The following is a 19444-nucleotide window of genomic DNA, read 5'->3' on the forward strand; positions in this document are numbered from 1 at the left end:
CTAAGATCCCATATACCTCACAGTGCAGGCAAAACAGAAGGAAGAAAAAAAAATAGGTTTAATAGTGGAACTAAACTTCTGTTTCTGTGTAAAAATTCTGATAAGCCCAGTGACTTTTCTTGCTGACTCTTGAGTAATGGACAGGCCTGCAGTCACTTCACGTCACAAAGAAAATTCAAGTCAGACATCATAATGTCCACTTCAACACATTAATCAAAGAAAAATTTCCCCCTTTTTTCTTGGCTGTGCCACACGGCATGCGGGATCTTAGTTCCCTGACCAGGGATAGAACCTCCGCCCCATGAAATGGAAACATGGAGTTGTAACCAGTGGACTGCCGGGGAAATTCCATTCTTCATTAAAATTCTGAATTTCCTTTTATAAGGTTTTATTCTAGATTTTCAGCAAGAGGCACCTCCTTCTGGGTTTCATGACAGGTGCTCTGCTGTGGCATTCAGTGGGCCCTTTCGCTCTGAAATCATGCATTTCATTCTTAAGCTTGAAATCATGCATTTCATTCTTAAGCTTTAGAGGATTTTTCTCCTTATCATTTCTCTGATTCCCGCCCCCTCCTTTTGTTTTCTTTCCTTGCAGAACTTTCATTAGAAAAGTCATGGACTTCTTCATCTTCTATGACTCAGTTTCCCTCATTTCCTTCAGTTTGCCTACCTTTTTGCATTATGTCCTTAGGTTTCTCTTCCAGATCACTAATTTGGCCTTTAGCTTCAGAACTTGATTTTAACCTCAATATCTCCTTCCTATGCTTCCCCCTGCACTCCTAGCTGGTTGCTGCTTTGAACCGTAGCTTGGAGGGGGGAGAGATAAGGGATATCACCACTGTCTGCACCTGGCAGATATTTAAAGTGAAAGTGAAAAGTCAAAGTGCAAGTCGCTCAGTTGTGTCTGACTCTTTGCGACCCCATGGACTATAGTCCATGGGATTCTCCAGGCCAGAATACTGGAGTGGGTAGCCTTTCCATTCTCCAGGGGATCTTCCCAACCCAGGGATCAAACCCAGGTCTCCTGCATTGCAGGCAGATTCTTTACTGAGCTCTCAGGGAAGCACGGCAGATATTTAAAGAGGACTCTTTCTCTGGTGGGGTACTTTCAGGGGCTCTGCAGAAACTCCTTTGGGGGACCCTCTTACATGAAATCCTCTTGACTTGGTTGATTTTACCTTTATTCTGGATGGTCACTTATCACTCAGCCTTCAGCCCCTCAGCATTCACCTCTAGCTTCTTGCTCCTAGGGTTACTTTACACATTGAGGCAGGGAGCCCACATCTTGTCAATGAGAAATCCACCTCTGGCTCTGCCAAGCCTTGAGAGTGCAGGCCAGTCCTAATGCAGTAGCTTTCTCCCGTCTCCACCCCTGAAGCGTCCGGGTACTCTTTCTCACCCTTTCCCCAGGGTCAGAACTTCACCTCCAGTCTCCAGCTGCAGGGGCTACATCACAGGCACTTTGGGTCAAAGAGTGGTGCAACTGACTTGGCTAGATCTCCTCTGATGTTCTGCATAATCTGATGTATCTTATGCCCATTTTGGTGAGAGGAAGTCACTCTTCTGCCTTCTGGTTTTGCTAAGGTGTCTTTGAGACCGTGGAAATGCTACCATCCAAGGTTGGGACTTGGCGGATAGAATGTCTTATTGGCGAGCACCTACAAGCTGGAATGAGCACTCTCTTCCTGGTGTACAGCAAGGGTGAGTGGCACTGGGCACTTGACCGCTTTCCACCTCCTCGAAGGGTGGCCTTTGCCAAGAACTTCATACAAGCTCACAGTCATTACCAAATCTAAAATGAATATTGCGGGCAGAAATCAGAATCCTCAGAGGAGGGCGGATCTGCCTGAAGCTTTGAACATTTTAACACTGAAGTCCCAAGAGCTCCAGGAGCAAATTTTGAAGCTTAATTTTGGTCCTGTTACGAAGTGTAACTCTCATATATCATCTGGAAGAAGTTGAGTTTTAATCCTCAACAAGAAGAGAACCACTGGTATACTTATGGATGGACCCTAGTTTTCAGTTCAGTTTAGTTGCTCAGTCACGTCCGACTCTTTGCAACCCCATGTACCAAAGCATGCCAGGCCTCCCTGTCCATCACCAACTCCCGGAATTTACTCAAACTCATGTCCATTGAGTCGGTGATACCATCCAACCATCTCATCGTCTCTCATCCCCTTCTCCTGCCTTCAATTTTTCCCAGCATCAGGGTCTTTTCCAATGAGTCAGTTCTTCCCATCAGGTGGCCAAAGTATTGGAGTTTCAGCTTCAACATCAGTCCTTCCAATGAACACCCAGGACTGATCTCCTTTAGGATGGACTGGGTGGATCTCCTTGCAGTCCAAGGGACTCTCAAGTGTCTTCTCTAACACCACAGTTCAAAAGCATCAGTTCTTTGGTGCTCAGCTTTCTTTATAGTCCAATTCACATCCATACACGACTACTGGAAAAACCATAGCCTTGACTAGATAGATCTTTGTTGGCAAAGTAATGTTTTTGCTTTACTCAGTTGCAAAATCTGAGTAGTTCTAGTGCCTTCCTGTTGGAACTAGTTAAATGAGATAGTACAATAAAAATCTTGCATCCAATTCTTGCCATGTAGTATACACTAAAAAATATGAGCATTTCTTGGTGTTCTCATTGACCTGCATTTGTGAAGCTCTGTTTCTGCACTTCTAACGATTGTGCTCCCCTGGTTTGATTTCAGAGTGTCAAATTCCACTGGGAATGGCTTCTGGACGCATTAGAGATTTTCAGATTACAGCTTCAGGACAATATGGTAAACAGTATTCCTTTCTCTCAAAGCACTGAGCTGATTATATGGTTTTTTATTTCTGTTGGAAAGATTCAGATAAACAATCCATCTTCATGCTTCTATAAATTCTACTCCATAGGTGCTTCTCAATCTATTTTCTTTTCTCACCCAAGTAATGCATCTGCCTCTTTAAATGTCCTGCCTGCCTTCCACGTGGCTTCCCTTCAATCCATTCTCTTCGCTGTAGCATGAAGCTGCATTTTTCTCAAACTGTAGCCCACAGGTCACATCCAGTCCATCACTTGATTTTGTATGGCCTTCAAGCTAAGAATTATTTTTCTGTTCTTAAATGATTGGGGGAAAACAAAAGAAGAAGAATATTTCATGACATGTGAAAATTATATGAAATTCTAATTCCAGTGTTCATAAAGAAGCCACACTTGTTCATTTACAATTATCTGTGGGCACTTTACTGTGTGTGTGTGTCTGTGTGTGTTAGTTGCTCAGTTATGTCCGACTTTCTGCAACCCCATGGACTGTAGCCTGCCAGGCTCTTCTGTCTATGGGATACTTCAGGCAAGAGTACTGGAGTGGATTGCCATTCCCTTCTCCAGAGAATCTTCCCCACCCAGGGATTGAACCCTGGTCTCCTACATTGCAGGCAGATTCTTTACCATTTGAGCTACAGGGAAGTCTCTGTAGCTTTCACTCTACAACAGCATTTAAATGTCACAACACCAGATGATAAAGGCTAAATTATTTACAGGAAAAAAGTTTGCCAAACTCCATTTTAGAGGGGAAAAAAACATTTGAAAAAGATGTTTGAGAAATATATACCAAAATAGTACTATTTTTCTTTGGGTGGATGATGTTTTATACTTCTTTAATTTTTTTAACTTATGTTTTCTTTTTATTTCTTATTTCTCTCCAGTGAACATAGATTATGTTATAGAGAAATAATATTAATTGATGGTGCTGGTGACACATTAGTATTAGCTAAGTAGAGATACAAACAATCAACAAACTTACTAAATTTTAGAAAATAAAATAGACAAGAAGGACAAGCCAAACACTTCAGTAGTCATTGATATTACTCTGCTTTATACCTTTGTCTTCACAGCTAGGATTAACCTTTCTCAAGAGAGTAATTTTATTCCTACGTGTCCAGGACCAACCCAGCTGAATCTAATCTCTCTTCCCTTTCTCGAGCAAAGGACAGTGGGCCCCAAAGCTGGCCAGACTTCATTATTCTGGATCAATCAATGCCTGGAGCACCAAGGATCCCTCTCCTTGGATCAAGGTTAGAAAATGCATTGCATTCCATCACATCACATTCCTTTGGCAAGCTCAATGCCTTGTATACCTCCTTCCTGCCTAAGTCATTTTCATCAAACGCCAAGTAATAGATGAGGAAAGAACTGAAGAACAGAGTGGCTTATGATTTGTACCAAAAGAGTCAGGACTGAAAGACTCAGGAATAGAATTGAGTGCTCTGTATTTTGTTTTTTAATTATTTTTGCTGCCCTGGGTCTTCATTATGCAGTTTTTTCTCTAATTGTGGCAAGTGGGAGCTGCTCTCTAGTTATGTGCAGGCTTCTCACTGTGGTGGCTGCTCTTGTGGCAGAGCACCAGCTTCAGTAGTTTTGGTTACCAGGCTCTAAAACACAAGCTCAGTAGTTGTGGCTCATGGGCTTAGCTGTCCTGAGGCACGTGGGATCTTCCAGGACCAAGGATCGAACACATGGCCCCTGCACTGGCAGGCAGACTCTACCACTGTGCTAGCAGGGAAGTCCTACACTGTGTTTTTGATCTTTCTACTGGGATTAGAATCTCTGAATATCTTTCTATAACATCAAATTTACCACCTCCAAAGACTGCGTATTCTTTTTTTAGATGTCTTCAATTGCCTAGGTATCCTTGAGTCCTCCAATTCCTTCACGTTAACACAAAAACAAATGGCTTGATCCCTGGTCCCACAAGGCAAGAAAATGTGGCTTCTTCTTTTTCTAAAACCAAAGCCTTCTTCTTCACAAATTCTACACCACAGAGTAGTAAGAAACGCCTGCTAAAGTTAGGCCAAATCTGGTCAACCAACTTGGAGTCATTACTGAAAGTGTCCCTAGGTTAACTGAATTTTTTTTTCAATGACTCAGTCTTTCATCTTTTTTCCCTTCCCCATGTCCTCTGGAGCAGCGCTGGCCAACAGAAATATCATGTGAACCACAAATGCAAAGCACATGTGTAAGGGCCTGAGTTTAATCCCTGCTCAGTGAATTAAAATCCTGCAGGCCATGTGGCTCTGCCAAAAAAAATCATAATACATTATCTTTAATCCAGCATATCCAAAAATATTATCATGTCAACATGTGAGCAGTCAGGACTAATGTTCAAACACGCCTCCTTCCTTGCACACCCTTCTCCTTCTTCTCCATGTAAGTTCCATGAAGGCAGGGCTTTTTTTATTGTTCACAACTCTATTGCTAGTACCCAGAAAAGTGCATGTGCTCAGTCACTCATTCGTATCCGACCCTTTGTGACCCTGTGGACTGTAGCCTGACAGACTCCTCTGTCCACGGAATTATCCAGGCAAGAATACTGAAGTGGGTTGCCATTTCCTTCTCCAAGAAGAGTGCTTGGCACATAACAAATGCTAAAAATATATTCTTTGATGAATGAATGAATGAATGATGTATAGATAGAGCTTAGAGTCAACTGAGAAAAATCACCATTAAGTACAAGAGTCCAGACCAGTCCTAGCTGAATGTGCCAGGCATCTGGGAGAAATTAGGGTACCAACTGATGTCAAAATTCCTGTAATGCTTGTGTGACCCATGCCCTCTTCTTTCAGATCCAACCATTCCTTACTACTAAGGATCAATATTCCATCAGATCCCATGTTAGGTGCCAGGGCTAGAGAGAATGTAAAACCTAACATATTACATGTTTAGTATGTGCCAGCAGTGAACTCAGCACATTGCATGTATTAACTCTGTAATCCTTCCGGTAACATTTTGAGATAAATACCATTATTAACTCCACTGTACAGAGCAAGAAATTGAGACACAAAAAGGTTACGTGACTGAGACAGGCTTATTGCCTTCAGGATCTCAGTCTAACAAGGAAGGCAAAAAGCAAAGAGAAGTTTACAATGGGGTGCAATAATTTACTATAATGAAATTATATACAAAGTGGACTGGAAGCAGAAAAGAAGCCACCTGAAAGTTCTCTGGATGAGTTGGGAAAGGTTAAGCAGGAGAAAGAGTTTCTGCACTAACACTTGCAGGAGGGACAGTAATTTGGCACTGATAGTGATGGTGGGAGGCGGGTAGTCTGGGGACAGAGAAGGCAAATGGCTTTGTCCAGTCAGAGGCTGGTGTGTCAGGGAGGCACCTGCTATGGGGTCCAGGTGTGCAGCACTAAGGATGTGTGTAGAGAAAAGTGGGGCTCAATGATTCCAAAGTGATTTGCTTTGTCAGGACGTGGTCTGGGAACTCAGTGAACACACTTCCCGTCATTGATTCCACAGCTTCCCACACATCTACATTTCCACACTGATCTCTGTTGCACTTGCACCTCCAAGGGAATATTGGGCTTCTCTCTATCGAGGTAGATTCTTCTTAAGCAGAGAAATCTTTTCAGACTATGGCACATACCACCATGTAAAATCAAGTGTTGCTTTCATTGGTAGGTGGATCTGTTGGCGCCGATGATTATTCACAGCATCCTGACTCAGGGTGCCCGGCAGAAGTTCTCCAGCCTGTACATCTCTCAGTTTATCATCATGTACAGCCTCGATGGACAGCGGTGGCAGGGTTATCGGGGGAACTCCACTGGGACCTTAATGGTATGTAATTAGTCCTTTTCAAGAGAATGCTTGAATCTTTTGAGGAGCTTTTGACAGATTTCAGATATGGAACAAACACTCACAGTTTCTAGAAACTTCAGTTCAGTTCAGTCACTCAGTTGTGTCTGATTCTTTGTGACCCCATGAACCACAGCATGCCAGACCTCCCTGTCCATCACCAACTCCCAGAGTTTCCCCAAACTCGTGTCCATTGAGTCAGTGATGTCATCCAACCATCTCATCCTCTGTTGTCCCTTTCTCCTCCCACCTTCAATCTTTCCCAGCATCAGGGTCTTTTCAAATGAGCCAGCTCTTCACATCAGGTGGCCAAAGTATTGGAGTTTCAGCTTCAACATCTTGGCCCCCCAAAAAAGCATTTTTCACTCATGGGCAATAGAGTGATGATGGACCTATGGACAAAAAAGGTAGCCTGAAGGATCTCTTATGTAGCCGCAGGAAACAAACACTCCAAATAGAATTCTAGGACTATGTTGCTAATATATTCAAGGAAGACAGGTATAATTCCTTACTTGGGGAGAAGACTGGATGTTGAATAACCCATGACATGTGGTGGCATCACAATTTCTCAGATTATCATCAGTGATACAATAGGATGAGTTTCAGATAAGGAAGGAAGACATTGGGAAGTTAGTAGCATTTGGTTGCTATGGCAACCAAGTTAGCATCATCTGACAGTAGAGTGACCTGTTTTCTTTTCATGTCCGGGCTATCCAGGTGGCTCAGTGGTAAAGAACTCGCCTACAAAGCAGGAGACATGGGAAACTCGGGTTCAATCCCTGGGTGGGAAGATCCCCTGGAGAAGAAAATGGCAACCCACTCCAGTATTCTTGCCTGGGAAATCCCATGGACAGAGGAGCCTGGCGGGCTCCAGTTCACAGGGTTGCAGAGTTGGACACAACTGAGTATGCATCTTCTTTTTCAGCATACATAGGGGGAAAAAGAAATTAAATGTTATGAATATATACAAAGAACATCCATGAACATATATATATATATTCTTGACAGAATCATGGAGTTCTGGAGGAGTCTTCCATGTCCTGGGGTTATAGGCAGATACTTGGACTTTATACCAAACCTAGGAGCAGAGCATGTGAATTGCAGAGTTGCAGTCACAATTAAATGGTCAGCCCTGATATGGTTGTTATGCTAAGGTAATGGCACTGATGGAAACGGGTAGAATTCTGAGACCTGGGGTGGGTACATTTAGGCAGACATGCATGAGGCTGTGAACCACAAACCTCTAAATTGCCCTAAACCTTCTCTGCTGAAGGAGGTGACCTTTCCCCAGTCTCTGAAGCAGTCATCCCTGCTGTGCACACAAGTCTTTCAGTTGCTCCACCTGGAATAGTTGCCTTCCAACCCAGTGGCTAGTCTCCTTAGACCACTAAGTGTCTGGCTACTAACAAAAGACAGATGAGTTATGGAAAAGTGACAGATCATCACAAATTTAGTCAGGTGGTGATAAAAAAGAAAATCACAACTCTTAAGTGTGGTATCTCCTCTGGAGCAAATTAACACAGCACCAGGCACCTGATATGGAGCCACAGACCTGGAGGATGCTTTCTTCTTCATTCACACTGACAACCAAAGTCAGAATAGATTTGCATTTACAAAGTGGGAACAAGAGTATGAACTTCATGGTTGATGCCTCAAAGTGATGCCAGTTCCTTTGTTCCTTATCGTAATATAGACCCCTGAAAGTGAAGTGAAAGTCGCTCAGTCCTGTCCGACTCTTTGCAACCCCATGGTCGCATGAAATTCTCTAGGCCAGAATACTGGAGTGGGTAGCCTTTCCCTTCTCCAGGGGATCTTCTCAACCCAGGGACTGAACCCAGGTCTCCTGCATTGCAGGCAGATTCTTTACCAACTGAGCCACAAGGGAAGCCCTATATAGACCCTGCTGTTGCTGCTGCTAAGTCGCTTTGGTCGTGTCCAACTCTGTGCGACCCCATAGACGGCAGCCCACCAGGCTCCCCCATCCCTGGGATTCTCCAGGCAAGAACACTGGAGTGGGCTGCCATTTCCTGCTCCAATGCATGAAGGTGAAAAGTGAAAGTGAAGTCACTCAGTCGTGTCTGACTCTTAGCGACCCCATGGACTGCAGCCCACCAGGCTCCTCCGTCCATGGGATTTTCCAGGCAAGAATACTGGAGTGGGGTGCCATTGCCTTCTCCTAATATAGACCCTAGGGACCCCAAATATATTGACATCCCACAGAACACCATACTGCTCCATTACATGGAAGACATTATGCTGACTTCCATGTCAGACTCTTGTGACCCCATGGACTGTAGCCCACCAGGTTCCCCTGTCCATGGAATTCTCCAGATAAGAATATTGGAGTGGGTTGCCATTTCCTTCTCCAGGGGATTGTGCTAACAGACCCTGGTAAATGGAAAATAATAATCACTCTAAAATGTTTTTGTGATTAATATATGTATAATCAGAGATATATACACACACACATAAATATGTATATATTGTGTTGTCAACTAAAAGAAAAATGCACAATGTTAAAGTTGTGAGTTAAATTTTATTCGGGGTCTTACTGAGGACTAGTCTGGGAGACAAGTCTCTCACATAGCTCTGGGAGCTGCTCCAAAGAGGTGAGGGGAAGCTAGTTTACATGTTTTGCTGTTAAGGCATACATGTAGTCAGACATACATCTTGGTGAAATATTACAGGTACTCACAAAGAACAGAGGTTTCAAGTCCATGGTTATACTGTTTTTCTATGTATGGAAAGATGCAAAAAGCAGGGTTCATTACAATTCTTCTTGAAATGCATATTAACTACTTAAGGACCTGTCTGTCCAAAGCACAGAGTATCCTGTTACCATCTTGAATTTCCTGAAACACACAGTGCCTCATCCTGTTATCCTGTTAATCTCTTCCTCTGAACACCCAGTACCCTGTCTATCACCAGCTGCAGCAGATCAGTCTTTGTAGACTTGGGTGGTAAACAAAATGCTCTTTGTTCTTTTGTCTGAAGTTTGATAGTATGTATAGATACAGATATATTATCTTTATTATAAATGAGTATTTCTTGCTTCTGACTTTAATGGGAATGGATCCCATATTTCACTGTTTAATATAATGTTCAGTTAGTTTCAAATATTTTTTATAACATTTAAAAAGTTTCTTGCTCCTACTTTATTTGGAAAGGCTGTAGAATCTCATCAAGTGCTTTTTCAGCATCTCGGATATGATCACGTTTATTCTCTTTGCTGTAAATTATACTCTCATTCAATGGCAGGCTGGCGAATGTTTAACAACCAGCTCTGGGGCAAAGTGGAGGACAGTCAGGGGAAGGGCCTTTATTTGTAACATTTGCGGATTTCCATGATGTAAATATTTCCCATCACACCTGATTTCAAGCTGCTGATGCAAGGTCACTGAATGCAGACTTGGGAGCAGCCAGCCACAATTGCTTCTCACAAGCTAGTCCTAGCTGGCTCCAACACAACTCAGTGCTGCATTCCAAGGAAAACCTCCCTTAGTCATAGTATATTAGTCACTGAATGTTTAGTTGGATCGAAAAAACTGAAATATCTACATCTCCTCTACTGAAAAAGTTTCTGAACTGGTGGTCTAGTCTAATGGCAGTAGAGATGTCTCTACAGTTCACACTAACCAGAACTCTGTCATCCCAGAGCATGCCTGATTAATTTACACATTTCAGTCTTAGTCATCTTCCTCCAGTATAATGGTTCTCAAATGTTTAAAAATCTTTGTACCATCCACATGCTCAGTCCCTCAGTCATTTGCAGCCCCATGGACTGTAGCCTGCCAGGCTCCTCTGTCCATTTTATTTTCCAGGCAAGAATACTGGAGTGGGTAGCCATTTCCTTCTCCAGGGGATCTTCCCCACCCAGGGATCAAATCCGAGTCTCCTGCATCAGCAGGCAGATTCTTTACCACTGTGCCACCTGAAAACCCCAGGAAACCAGGTGTACACCACTTGGGCAACCATTCACATGCAAAATATTTTTTCATAAGCAACGTCTCATCACAGAAGTCCCTCATAAAGGGAGTCAAAGAACCCAACACCTTTTAAAGATCATTGCTTCACTGGCTACTATTTTCAATATTTCATAATATTTTGAATGTGAATTTTGAACTGTCAGTGATGCAGATCTTTCCCTTTGGTTTTCAAGTTTAAAAGAACACTAATCCTGTCCTTTTAAAATATTTATCTTTGGTTGTGTTAGAAATCAGTGTTAATGTTGACACCAGGTGATGATATACAGCAAGAGAATTCTGTCAAAATCACTGATGTGGCCTTAGCCCAGCTCTCTGTGCTACAAAGTGTCTGAAGAAGATACATAAATGAGCCAATGGCAAACAGAAAACAGCCTTTAGTGTTTTCTAAAGTTAGGCTTGAATATGCAATACCAGGCTCTGTGGTAATTCCTCACCTCACTCCCTCAAAGCAAGCTTTTAAGGGCTTTGCTGGTGGCTCAGTAATAAAAATCTATCTGCCAATGCAGGAGATGCAGGTTTCATCCCTGGCTTGAGAAAATTCCTGGAGAAGGCAATGGCTACCCACTCCAGTATTTTTGCCTGGGAAATCCTATGGACAGAGGAGCCTGGTGGGCTTACAGTCCATGGGGTCACAAAGAGTCAGACATGACTTAGTGACTAAACAACAAAGGAGGCTTTACTTTGCACCTAAACCCAAATGCTCTCACCAGGCACACTCCATAATTCATTCCTGAGCATTCTTGTCCTAAGGATGGTAAGGGAGGCAGCCAGGGCTGAGTGTCCCAGAAAAAGCAAACACACAAGGGAGCGTGCACCCTCACTGCCTTGGCAATAAGTTGGACTGGGCTTTTAGGGCTTGGAAGGACCCTGCCTGGCAGCCACGTGAGGGCACAGGAGGGGTGCCTGCATCTGTCTCCAGTGGGCTCCCCTATACTTGCTTAGCCACTGCTGAAATAGAGGTCCAAAAGCATACCCTAAAAGTCCCACCCATTTGGGGGCACTTATCTCATACAACACTCCACATATTCCCCCTCCCCACCAAATATGCAAAAGCAAGATAGATTCCTAAACTGAGTGCTTAAAACTCACCCCCAAAAGATTAGTGCTGTCTACAACTTCAGCCTAAAGGATGCATTTTCCCAAACTGAATGGAAGAGAATGAGAATATATTCTAAAGAGTTCTTGTCATCACACTCAGCGCTAAAGAAAACCTGAGAAAGTCAGTTTGCATGTATCATTTGGACCAGAAATCTAGTGTCTAAAAATGGAACGCCACCCTGCTTCTGGGGACCAAGGGCACAGTCTGGCATATACGTGATCACACTAGACCAAAGAAGCATGCTGATTTTATATATTTGAGTTGAAGATTTGTAGAAGGGTCCATACTACAAGTAAAACCTGCCCATGTGGATTACCTGGACCTCTCGGAACAACCGCAACTAACAACTCCATTGCACATCTGACACCATTGTGCTGGAGCTCACCCCGCCCTCACCCCTACTCCCAGGCCCACCTCGTTTGTACCGAAAACATATGCATTGCAGCTAAAGACCACATCGCAAATGATCTCTGTAGATTCAAAGGCACAGTGTCCATTTCCAGTGAATGAATCCACCTCGGATCTAGACGGGAACTATCTGTTTGTGCTTCTGCCTTCTGACAGGTAGAAAAGCTATTCCCATTTTACAGAGGAGATCAATCTAAACCACAAGCCAGGAGTGTCAGAAAGGCTTTATCATGGATTGAGGGCTGTAGTGACAACCGCGGAGTACTGAATACAACGATTCCAACGTATGAGGCGCATGGAACAAAGGAGGAACTGGGCGATCACGCAGCCAGACATCACAATACGCTAAGGAATCAAAGTCACCATGAAAAAAATCATGCAGCTAGAGTTCCAAGCCAGAGCTATGCAAATAAATCCTGTGTGAAACAAGGATGTGGGGAAAGTGGAGCCTTCTGGGCGGTGGCGGGGGGGTGGGGGGGGGGGCGCGGAGCGGGTTCGGGGGACGATTGGGTGAAAGGAACCCAAGGCATTCTCCAGTTTATGTTGAAATTTCTGGTGAGGTGAGCTGTGTCCTCCGATTCTATTATATGGGTTTGTTTTTTTTTTCTGCCACTGTTATGGAAACAAGGTGACTTTAGTCAACTGCATTCTTCCGGTGGCAAGACAAGTAAGATACACTGCAGAAGCAGAAGCGCCAGGATCAAGATCTTTCGTGCTCCCGCAAACGCGCAGGCCGGTGCCTGAGTTTCAGGAACAGGCACAGCGTGGCTGGGTTCCTCTCAGGGATTCGTCAGATCCCCTGGCCCGACGGGGAGACGGTTTCCTGCAGAACGAGGTGCAGGAGGTGGTTCTGCTCAGCGCTCAGCAGGGGCCACATCTCCACCTGCAGCGACTTGACGGCCTCCGTGTCCCTCTCGTGCGTGGCCATGACCAAGGACTGTAGCAGCAGGAATAGCTCCTCGGGCAGCGGGCCGCTGCTGTCCTGCCCGTGGCCGTCGAAGGCCTCCCAGGCGTACTTCTCCAGGGTGTGCGCGTGCTCCGGCAGGAGCTTGGCGGGCGGCGGCTGCAGGAGCAGCAGCAGCAGCACGGGGGACACCTCGCAACGGACCAGCACGTCGGCGAAGGCGCCCAGCGTGGCCGGGGCGGCGGCAGCAGGCGGCCCCGCGCCGGGTAGGAGCAGCGGGAGCGGAGGGCCGGAGGCGGCGGGCTGCGGGAGCGGGGGCTGCGGCGGGAGACCGCAGAGCTCCCGTGCCAGGCGTTGCATGTGCGTGAAGAGTGCCAGCGCGCCGCTGTAGTCCCGGGCCAGCAGCTGGCAGGACGCGGCGTGGCCGAGGGCCTGCAAGGCGGCCAGGGGCCCCTGGGGCAGCTGCAGCTGCGCGGCGCGCTGGAAGTGGCCGGCGGCGGCGGCGGCCGGCTGGCCCAAGTCGCGCAGGGCGGCCGCCAGCTCGAGGCAGAGCGCGGCGGCCGCGGCCGGCTGCCCGAGCTCCAGGTGCAGGCGCACGGCGGCGCCCAGCGCGGCGGCAGCGGCCTGCAGGGCCTCCCCGGCGGCGGCGGGGCAGTCCAGGCGCTGGCGCGCGTCGCGCTCCTGCCGCAGAAAGAGGCGCGCGGCCTTGGTCAACGCCAGCGCCTCGCCGGGCCCGTGGAAGAGCGCCTGCTGGCAGCGCGCCACCGCCAGCTGGCACCAGGCCGCGTACTGCAGGCATTCCTGGGCGCGCAGCTCGTGGCCGAGCTGGGCGAACTGCTCGCCGGCCTCCGCCACGTTCGGCTTCCGCAGGAACCGCTTCTTGAGCTTGTTGGACACCTGGCGGTAGCGGGCCAAGAAGTCCCCTGGCTCGGGCCCCGGGCCCGCGCCGCCGCCGCCCAGGCTGGCCGCGGAAGCCGCCATCTTCTCCACCCCGGCGCTTCCAGGCGCGCTGAAGCAACCGGGAGGCGACCGTGCGTCCGGCTCGGGCCCATAGCGCGACGGCCCTGGCCTGGCCGCCCAGACGCTCCCGTCGCCGGGGTGATATGCAAAAGAGCGGGCACGGAAGTGGGGCCGTGATTGGCTGCCGGCGCCGTATGCAAATAGCGGGTCCTGGTGGGGAGCCGGCCGTTGCTAGGTGACAGCTTGCTCCCGCAGGTTGCCAAGCAGGGCATCTCCAGGCATCTCTAAAGGCACATGACCAAAAAGTCAACTGGTGACCCCGCGTGACCCCGATGCCGACTTTGCATACGTGCGGGTTGTGTCCCGCCCACCCCAGTCCTCATTCTGCCGCAGTCTTGTGGTCTAGGCCCCTGCCTCCATGGGCATCTAGGCCCTACGCCCATGGGAACCCCTCCCTGTCAAGCACGCTGTCCACCATCCCTGCATCCCACGCTGCGGGGCGGTCGGTAACCTTGGCACTTTCACCCTACCACGACGCCGTCCTCTCGGTCTTGAACGTCACCGCCAAGACCCCGGCCCCTCTGGGGACTTGGCCTGGCTCCTACTTGCTCAAAGCCAACGGGGGAGCCTTCCTTTCCCCGGCCTCCCCCCCACCAGACCCCACTCCATCGCACCCCTGCCACAGCCAGCTTCTCTCACCAGGGCCACCACATGCGCTGTCACCGTGGGCGACCTCTCCTCTCTGCCTGCCATCCCTGACTCCACCCATACCCACAACACTCCCCCTCCACTCCAGTCAGACCCCCGACCCCCACCTCTCGAAGGAGGGGTGTCCCACCTCCACCTCCCAGGCCAAATGACTGAAGCACACGCAGGGATGTCTTGAAACACTTATTGATTCAACATGACTGGGCCCGAGGCACCGGGCTGTGCAGTCAGTCAGTGAGCAGGCCTGGTGCCCAACAGCTGGGGGGAGGCCCATCTGGGGGCCCGGGACCCGGGACCCAGGTGTGGTTGAGCAGCTAGTGCCGGGCTGGGGCCACCAGGGAGATGGTTGTCATCCCAAAAGAGGCGCTGAGCAGAACGTTGTGGTGGACTGCTATGTCCACCAGCTCTGGGGTGATGCACCTCTGACTGCTGTTCTGGGCCTCGTTGCCTGCCAGCTCCAGGACCTTGGTAGTTAGGTGCTACATGATGGCTGCTAGGAAGATGGGTGCGGACGAGCTCAGGCGCTGGGCATAGTGGCCTTCCCGCAGGAGGCGCTCCACGTGGCTCACGGAGAAAGACAGCTCAGCACAGGCGGTGCGGGAGCGGTGACGAGACGACCTTCAATGGCCCCTTTCCCTGGGCATGCTGACCATTGATCCCGATTCCTCTGAGGCCTCGCTTTGCGGTGCGGTGGGATGAGGTGCCACGGGATGAGTCAGCTGGTCCCATCCTCTCAAGACAACCGGTACTCTCAGACCTCTACTCCATTTCCTAGAAACCATGGACTGGCCCCTCATTGGTCGGGGCACACAGTCTGTGACAGGCAGACTCCCTAAGATCACCGATTTCCCATGCCCCCCACCCCACCCCCACCCCCACAGGCCTGAGCCTGCAAAGACATGACCCTGGCAGGATCCTGCTCACCCTGCCCACTGGACCCTCTCTTTGTCGGAACTCTCCCTTTCCACGGGAGGAGACCTTTGTACAGAGAAGGCAGCAGACTACCCAGTAGCACCAAGTATACACTGGTGGTGCTGGACCACCATCACCACTGTATCTAGTTCCAAAACGTTGGCACCACCGCAAAGAGAAACCCCTGTCCCGGCCAGGCAGTCACTCCCCACTGCCCACTCCTGCAGTTTCCCCCACCCTACTCCCGTAGTCCTTAGGCAAGCACTCATCAGGTTCCTATCCACAGCCCTTTGCCTGTTCTGGAGACTTCCCAGAAATGGAGGCATACAATAAATAGGTGGCCTTCTGTGCCTGGCTGCTGTCACTGAGCATAGGGCCCATGCACGTGGTAGCACAAATCAGCACTTCTTTCCTTTTCCTGGATGAATAGTATTCCACTGGATGGCTAGACCACACATGTTTTGTATCCGCTCAGCAGTGGATGGACATTTGGGTTACTTCTCTCTTGTGCCTACTGTGGTAGACATTCCTGTATGGGTTCTCTTTGAATGCCTGTTTTCAACTCTTTGGGATTTATATACATGAATAAACTGATGAGTTTATTTCCAGATTCTTTATTCCACTGAGCTGTGTGTCTATCCTTACGCTAATACCACACTGTTTTAATAACTGTAGCTTTGGAATAAGTTTTGAAATCCAGAATTGAGTCCTCCAACTTTTTTCTTCTTTCCAGGATTATTTTGGCTATTCAGGGTCCCTTGAAATTCCATATCTATTTAGGGTTGGCTTTTACATTCCTGTAAAATGGAGCATTGTGAGTTCCATAGGGATTACATTAAATATCTAGATACTTTGTCTTCCTATGTCTTCTTAATCAAGACAAGAATTGAAGTTAAAATGAAGCCGATCTACTTATCAAAAATAGTGCTGTGCCCAGAGATTGACATAATGAGTAAAGTAAGTCAGACAGAGAAAGACAAATATCACATGATATTGCTTATATGTGGAATCTAAAAGAGAAGATGCACATGAACTTATTTAAAAACAGAAATAGTCACAAGTGTAGAAAACAAATTTTTGATTATGAAGTTGGAAAGGAGGGGTGGATAAATTAGGAGTTTGATGAACATTTTACAGGACCCCAGTGTAGACTACTTCACCTGCACAGACCTAATTTCCCTTGATCCACTCTTCTTCCTATAATTTTTCTCCTTCATCTTTTGTATTCTAACACCTGTCTAGCCAGGATGGTTTTGAGTGTTGGGTGCTGTTGAAAAGTGAATGTGTTAGTCACTCAGCCATGTCTGACTCTTTGTGACCCCATGGCCTGGGACCAACCAGGCTCCTCTGTCCATGGAATTCTCCAGGCAAGAATACTGGAGAGGGTTGCCATTCTTCTCCAGTGGATCTTCCTGACCCTGGGATCAAAGCAAATCTCCTGGATCACAGGCAGATTCTATACCATTTGAACCACCAGGGGGCTGTTGAGAAATGCACAAACAAATCTAGAAGAAAAAAACTTGATTGGGAGGAATTGCTTCTTATTCTGTCTTCATTTTACAGGTGTTCTTTGGCAATGTGGATTCATCTGGAGTAAAACACAATATTTTTAACCCTCCAATTATTGCTAGATATATCCGTTTGCACCCAACGCATTACAGCATCCGCAGCACTCTTCGCATGGAGTTGATGGGCTGTGACTTAAATAGTAAGTTTCAAGTCATCCCATGTACTTCCCACTCCCAACCATGGGTAGTATGACTAGCCATACTAGTTTTTCTGAGATGGGGAGGGAGATGTTTCCCAGGACACAGAAGTCTCAATGCTAAAACCAGTACAGTCCTGGGCAAACCCATCATTTGCTCATCCTAACCATGGAATTCCCCAGGGTCAGCCATATCCTACACTACTATTAACAAGGCAAATCAAAGCCCAACAAAGCTTAGCAGAGCTGACCAGAAAATCCAGAGCATGTTAACAATAACATCCAAAAGTTAATGCCTGGAAAATGATGTCATGATGACAACTAGAATGTCAGTGGAGGCAGAACTTTGGCTGCAACCTGTTCTTGTGATGACACTGTTGTTCCATTTCTTCAAGGTTGCAACATGCCACTGGGAATGGAGAATAAAGCTATATCAGATACACAGATTACTGCCTCATCCCACTTAAGCAACATGTTTGCCACCTGGTCTCCTTCACAAGCCCGACTTAACCTTCAAGGGAGGACAAATGCCTGGAGACCCCAGGTAAGAGGGAACAAATTTACTATTTAACTGATTCAGAATAAGGAGCAGTGGTTGGGAAAGAATAGGGAAAGCTCTGAACTGTTTCTTCAGCTACTTCCGTCACCTGGTTGTTCCCACCAAGAGTGTCAAGGAAAGGTGACTATGCATGGAAAACCCCACAGATATTTAGTGGATGTGCCATATGCATTCACACATTCATATCTGTATGCAGTACTGGGCTAATATTTGTCAGTCTGTAGATTGCTCATACATTCATTCAGTGAACATTTACTGGGCAGCTATAAGTGGGTAACCCCAGTTGCTTGCTTTGAGTCTAATACGGGGGACTGGCAAAAAGATAATTAATATGCAGAGTGATAAGTGCTGAGTTATGATTAAGAAGGCATTTGGTGATTTTTGGGAGCAAATCATGATCAACAAGACACTACTCTAACTTCCCCAGGTGAATAATCCAAAAGAGTGGCTACAAGTGGACTTCCAGAAGACAATGAGAGTTACAGGAATAACCACCCAAGGGGTGAAATCTCTGCTTACCAGCATGTATGTGAAGGAGTTCCTTATATCCAGCAGTCAAGAGGGCCATAACTGGACTCCATTTCTTCAGAATGGCAAAGTGAAGGTATGCTGATCTCATAGGCACAAAACCTCTCTTAGCACTTGACATTTAGGACACTATGAAAGGCAGAGTAGAGCCAAAAGTTGATTATCCTCGGGGATGTTGATGTCATTCAAGATGGTGGCAAGCATCAGAGGGTGAAGAAAAATGAGTTTATTCACAGAATGCTTAATGATCTGTATCAGCAGCAACAACTCAACTTAGATCCAGCAAGAATTAACCATGGCATGAACCTTACCAATCTCCTAGTGCAGTCTCTTGCCACTTGCTCCTTTACTCTCTAAGTCCCACTCATACTAAGAAACCCTCAGGTCTCTAGAAAACACCATGTTCTTTCTCACACTACATACATACTATTTCTTCTACCTAGGACATTTTTTTAGGTGCTTCCTATTGACCCTTTCACCTGGCTCATTTTTTCAAGCCTGAGATAGACATGATCTCCTCCAAGAAGAATTTCTTGTTCCCTCAAGGCTGAATTAAACACTTATGCTTCTGGCAGTTTAGTGGTCTAGAGTATTGATAATATATGTTTTAGAGGGCATTCCTATGTTAAAAAGGGTGTATCTTTGATACATGTTAAAATATGGATGAACCTTGAAAACATGCTAAATGAAATACAGCATATATAAAACTACAAATGTTGTATAGTTCCACTTATATGAGTATGTTAGTAAGGATTCTCCAGAGAAACAGAACCAGTTGAGTCACATGATTATGGAGGCTGACAAGATCTGCAGGTTGTGTCAGCAAGCTGGAGACCCAGAAGAGCTGACTGATCAAATATCTTTGCAACCTATGGACTGTAGCCCACCAGGCTCCTCTGTCCATGGGATTCTCCAGGCAAGAATACTGGAGTGGGTTGCCATTTCCTTCTCCAGGGGATCCTGCCGACCCAGGAATCAAACCCATGTGTCTTGCATCTCCTGCATTGGCAGGTGGGTTCCTTACCACTAAGTCACCTAGGAAGCCCCAGTAAAACTGGA

The 19444-nt window shown here is 46.9% G+C and overlaps 2 protein-coding genes and 1 pseudogene across 2 annotated transcripts in view; 1 reads left to right on the forward strand and 2 right to left on the reverse strand.

Moving 5' to 3' along the window:
* Positions 1-19444, forward strand: part of F8 (coagulation factor VIII) — a 141253-nt gene that overhangs the window by 113971 nt on the left and 7838 nt on the right. The window contains exons 19-25 of the mRNA XM_052663089.1: positions 1584-1700; positions 2707-2778; positions 3969-4054; positions 6443-6598; positions 17157-17301; positions 17694-17842; positions 18285-18461. Of these exons, the coding sequence (XP_052519049.1) occupies positions 1584-1700; positions 2707-2778; positions 3969-4054; positions 6443-6598; positions 17157-17301; positions 17694-17842; positions 18285-18461 (902 nt within the window). The remainder of the gene's footprint in view (positions 1-1583; positions 1701-2706; positions 2779-3968; positions 4055-6442; positions 6599-17156; positions 17302-17693; positions 17843-18284; positions 18462-19444) is intronic.
* On the reverse strand, positions 12722-13994 carry F8A1 (coagulation factor VIII associated 1). Its single transcript, XM_052663091.1, has one exon. It carries the CDS (start codon positions 13992-13994, stop codon positions 12900-12902), a length of 1095 nt encoding a protein of 364 aa, XP_052519051.1. The 3' UTR covers positions 12722-12899.
* On the reverse strand, positions 14996-15325 carry LOC128069884 (histone H2A-Bbd type 2/3-like; annotated as a pseudogene).

Source organism: Budorcas taxicolor, chromosome X (assembly GCF_023091745.1).
Source record: "Budorcas taxicolor isolate Tak-1 chromosome X, Takin1.1, whole genome shotgun sequence".
Taxonomy (NCBI): Eukaryota; Metazoa; Chordata; class Mammalia; order Artiodactyla; family Bovidae; genus Budorcas; species Budorcas taxicolor.

What these genes read in the sequence shown, in the direction of transcription:
- F8A1 (XM_052663091.1), bottom strand. Translation starts at nt 13,994, where the DNA reads ATGGCGGCTTCCGCGGCCAGCCTGGGCGGCGGCGGCGCGGGCCCGGGG.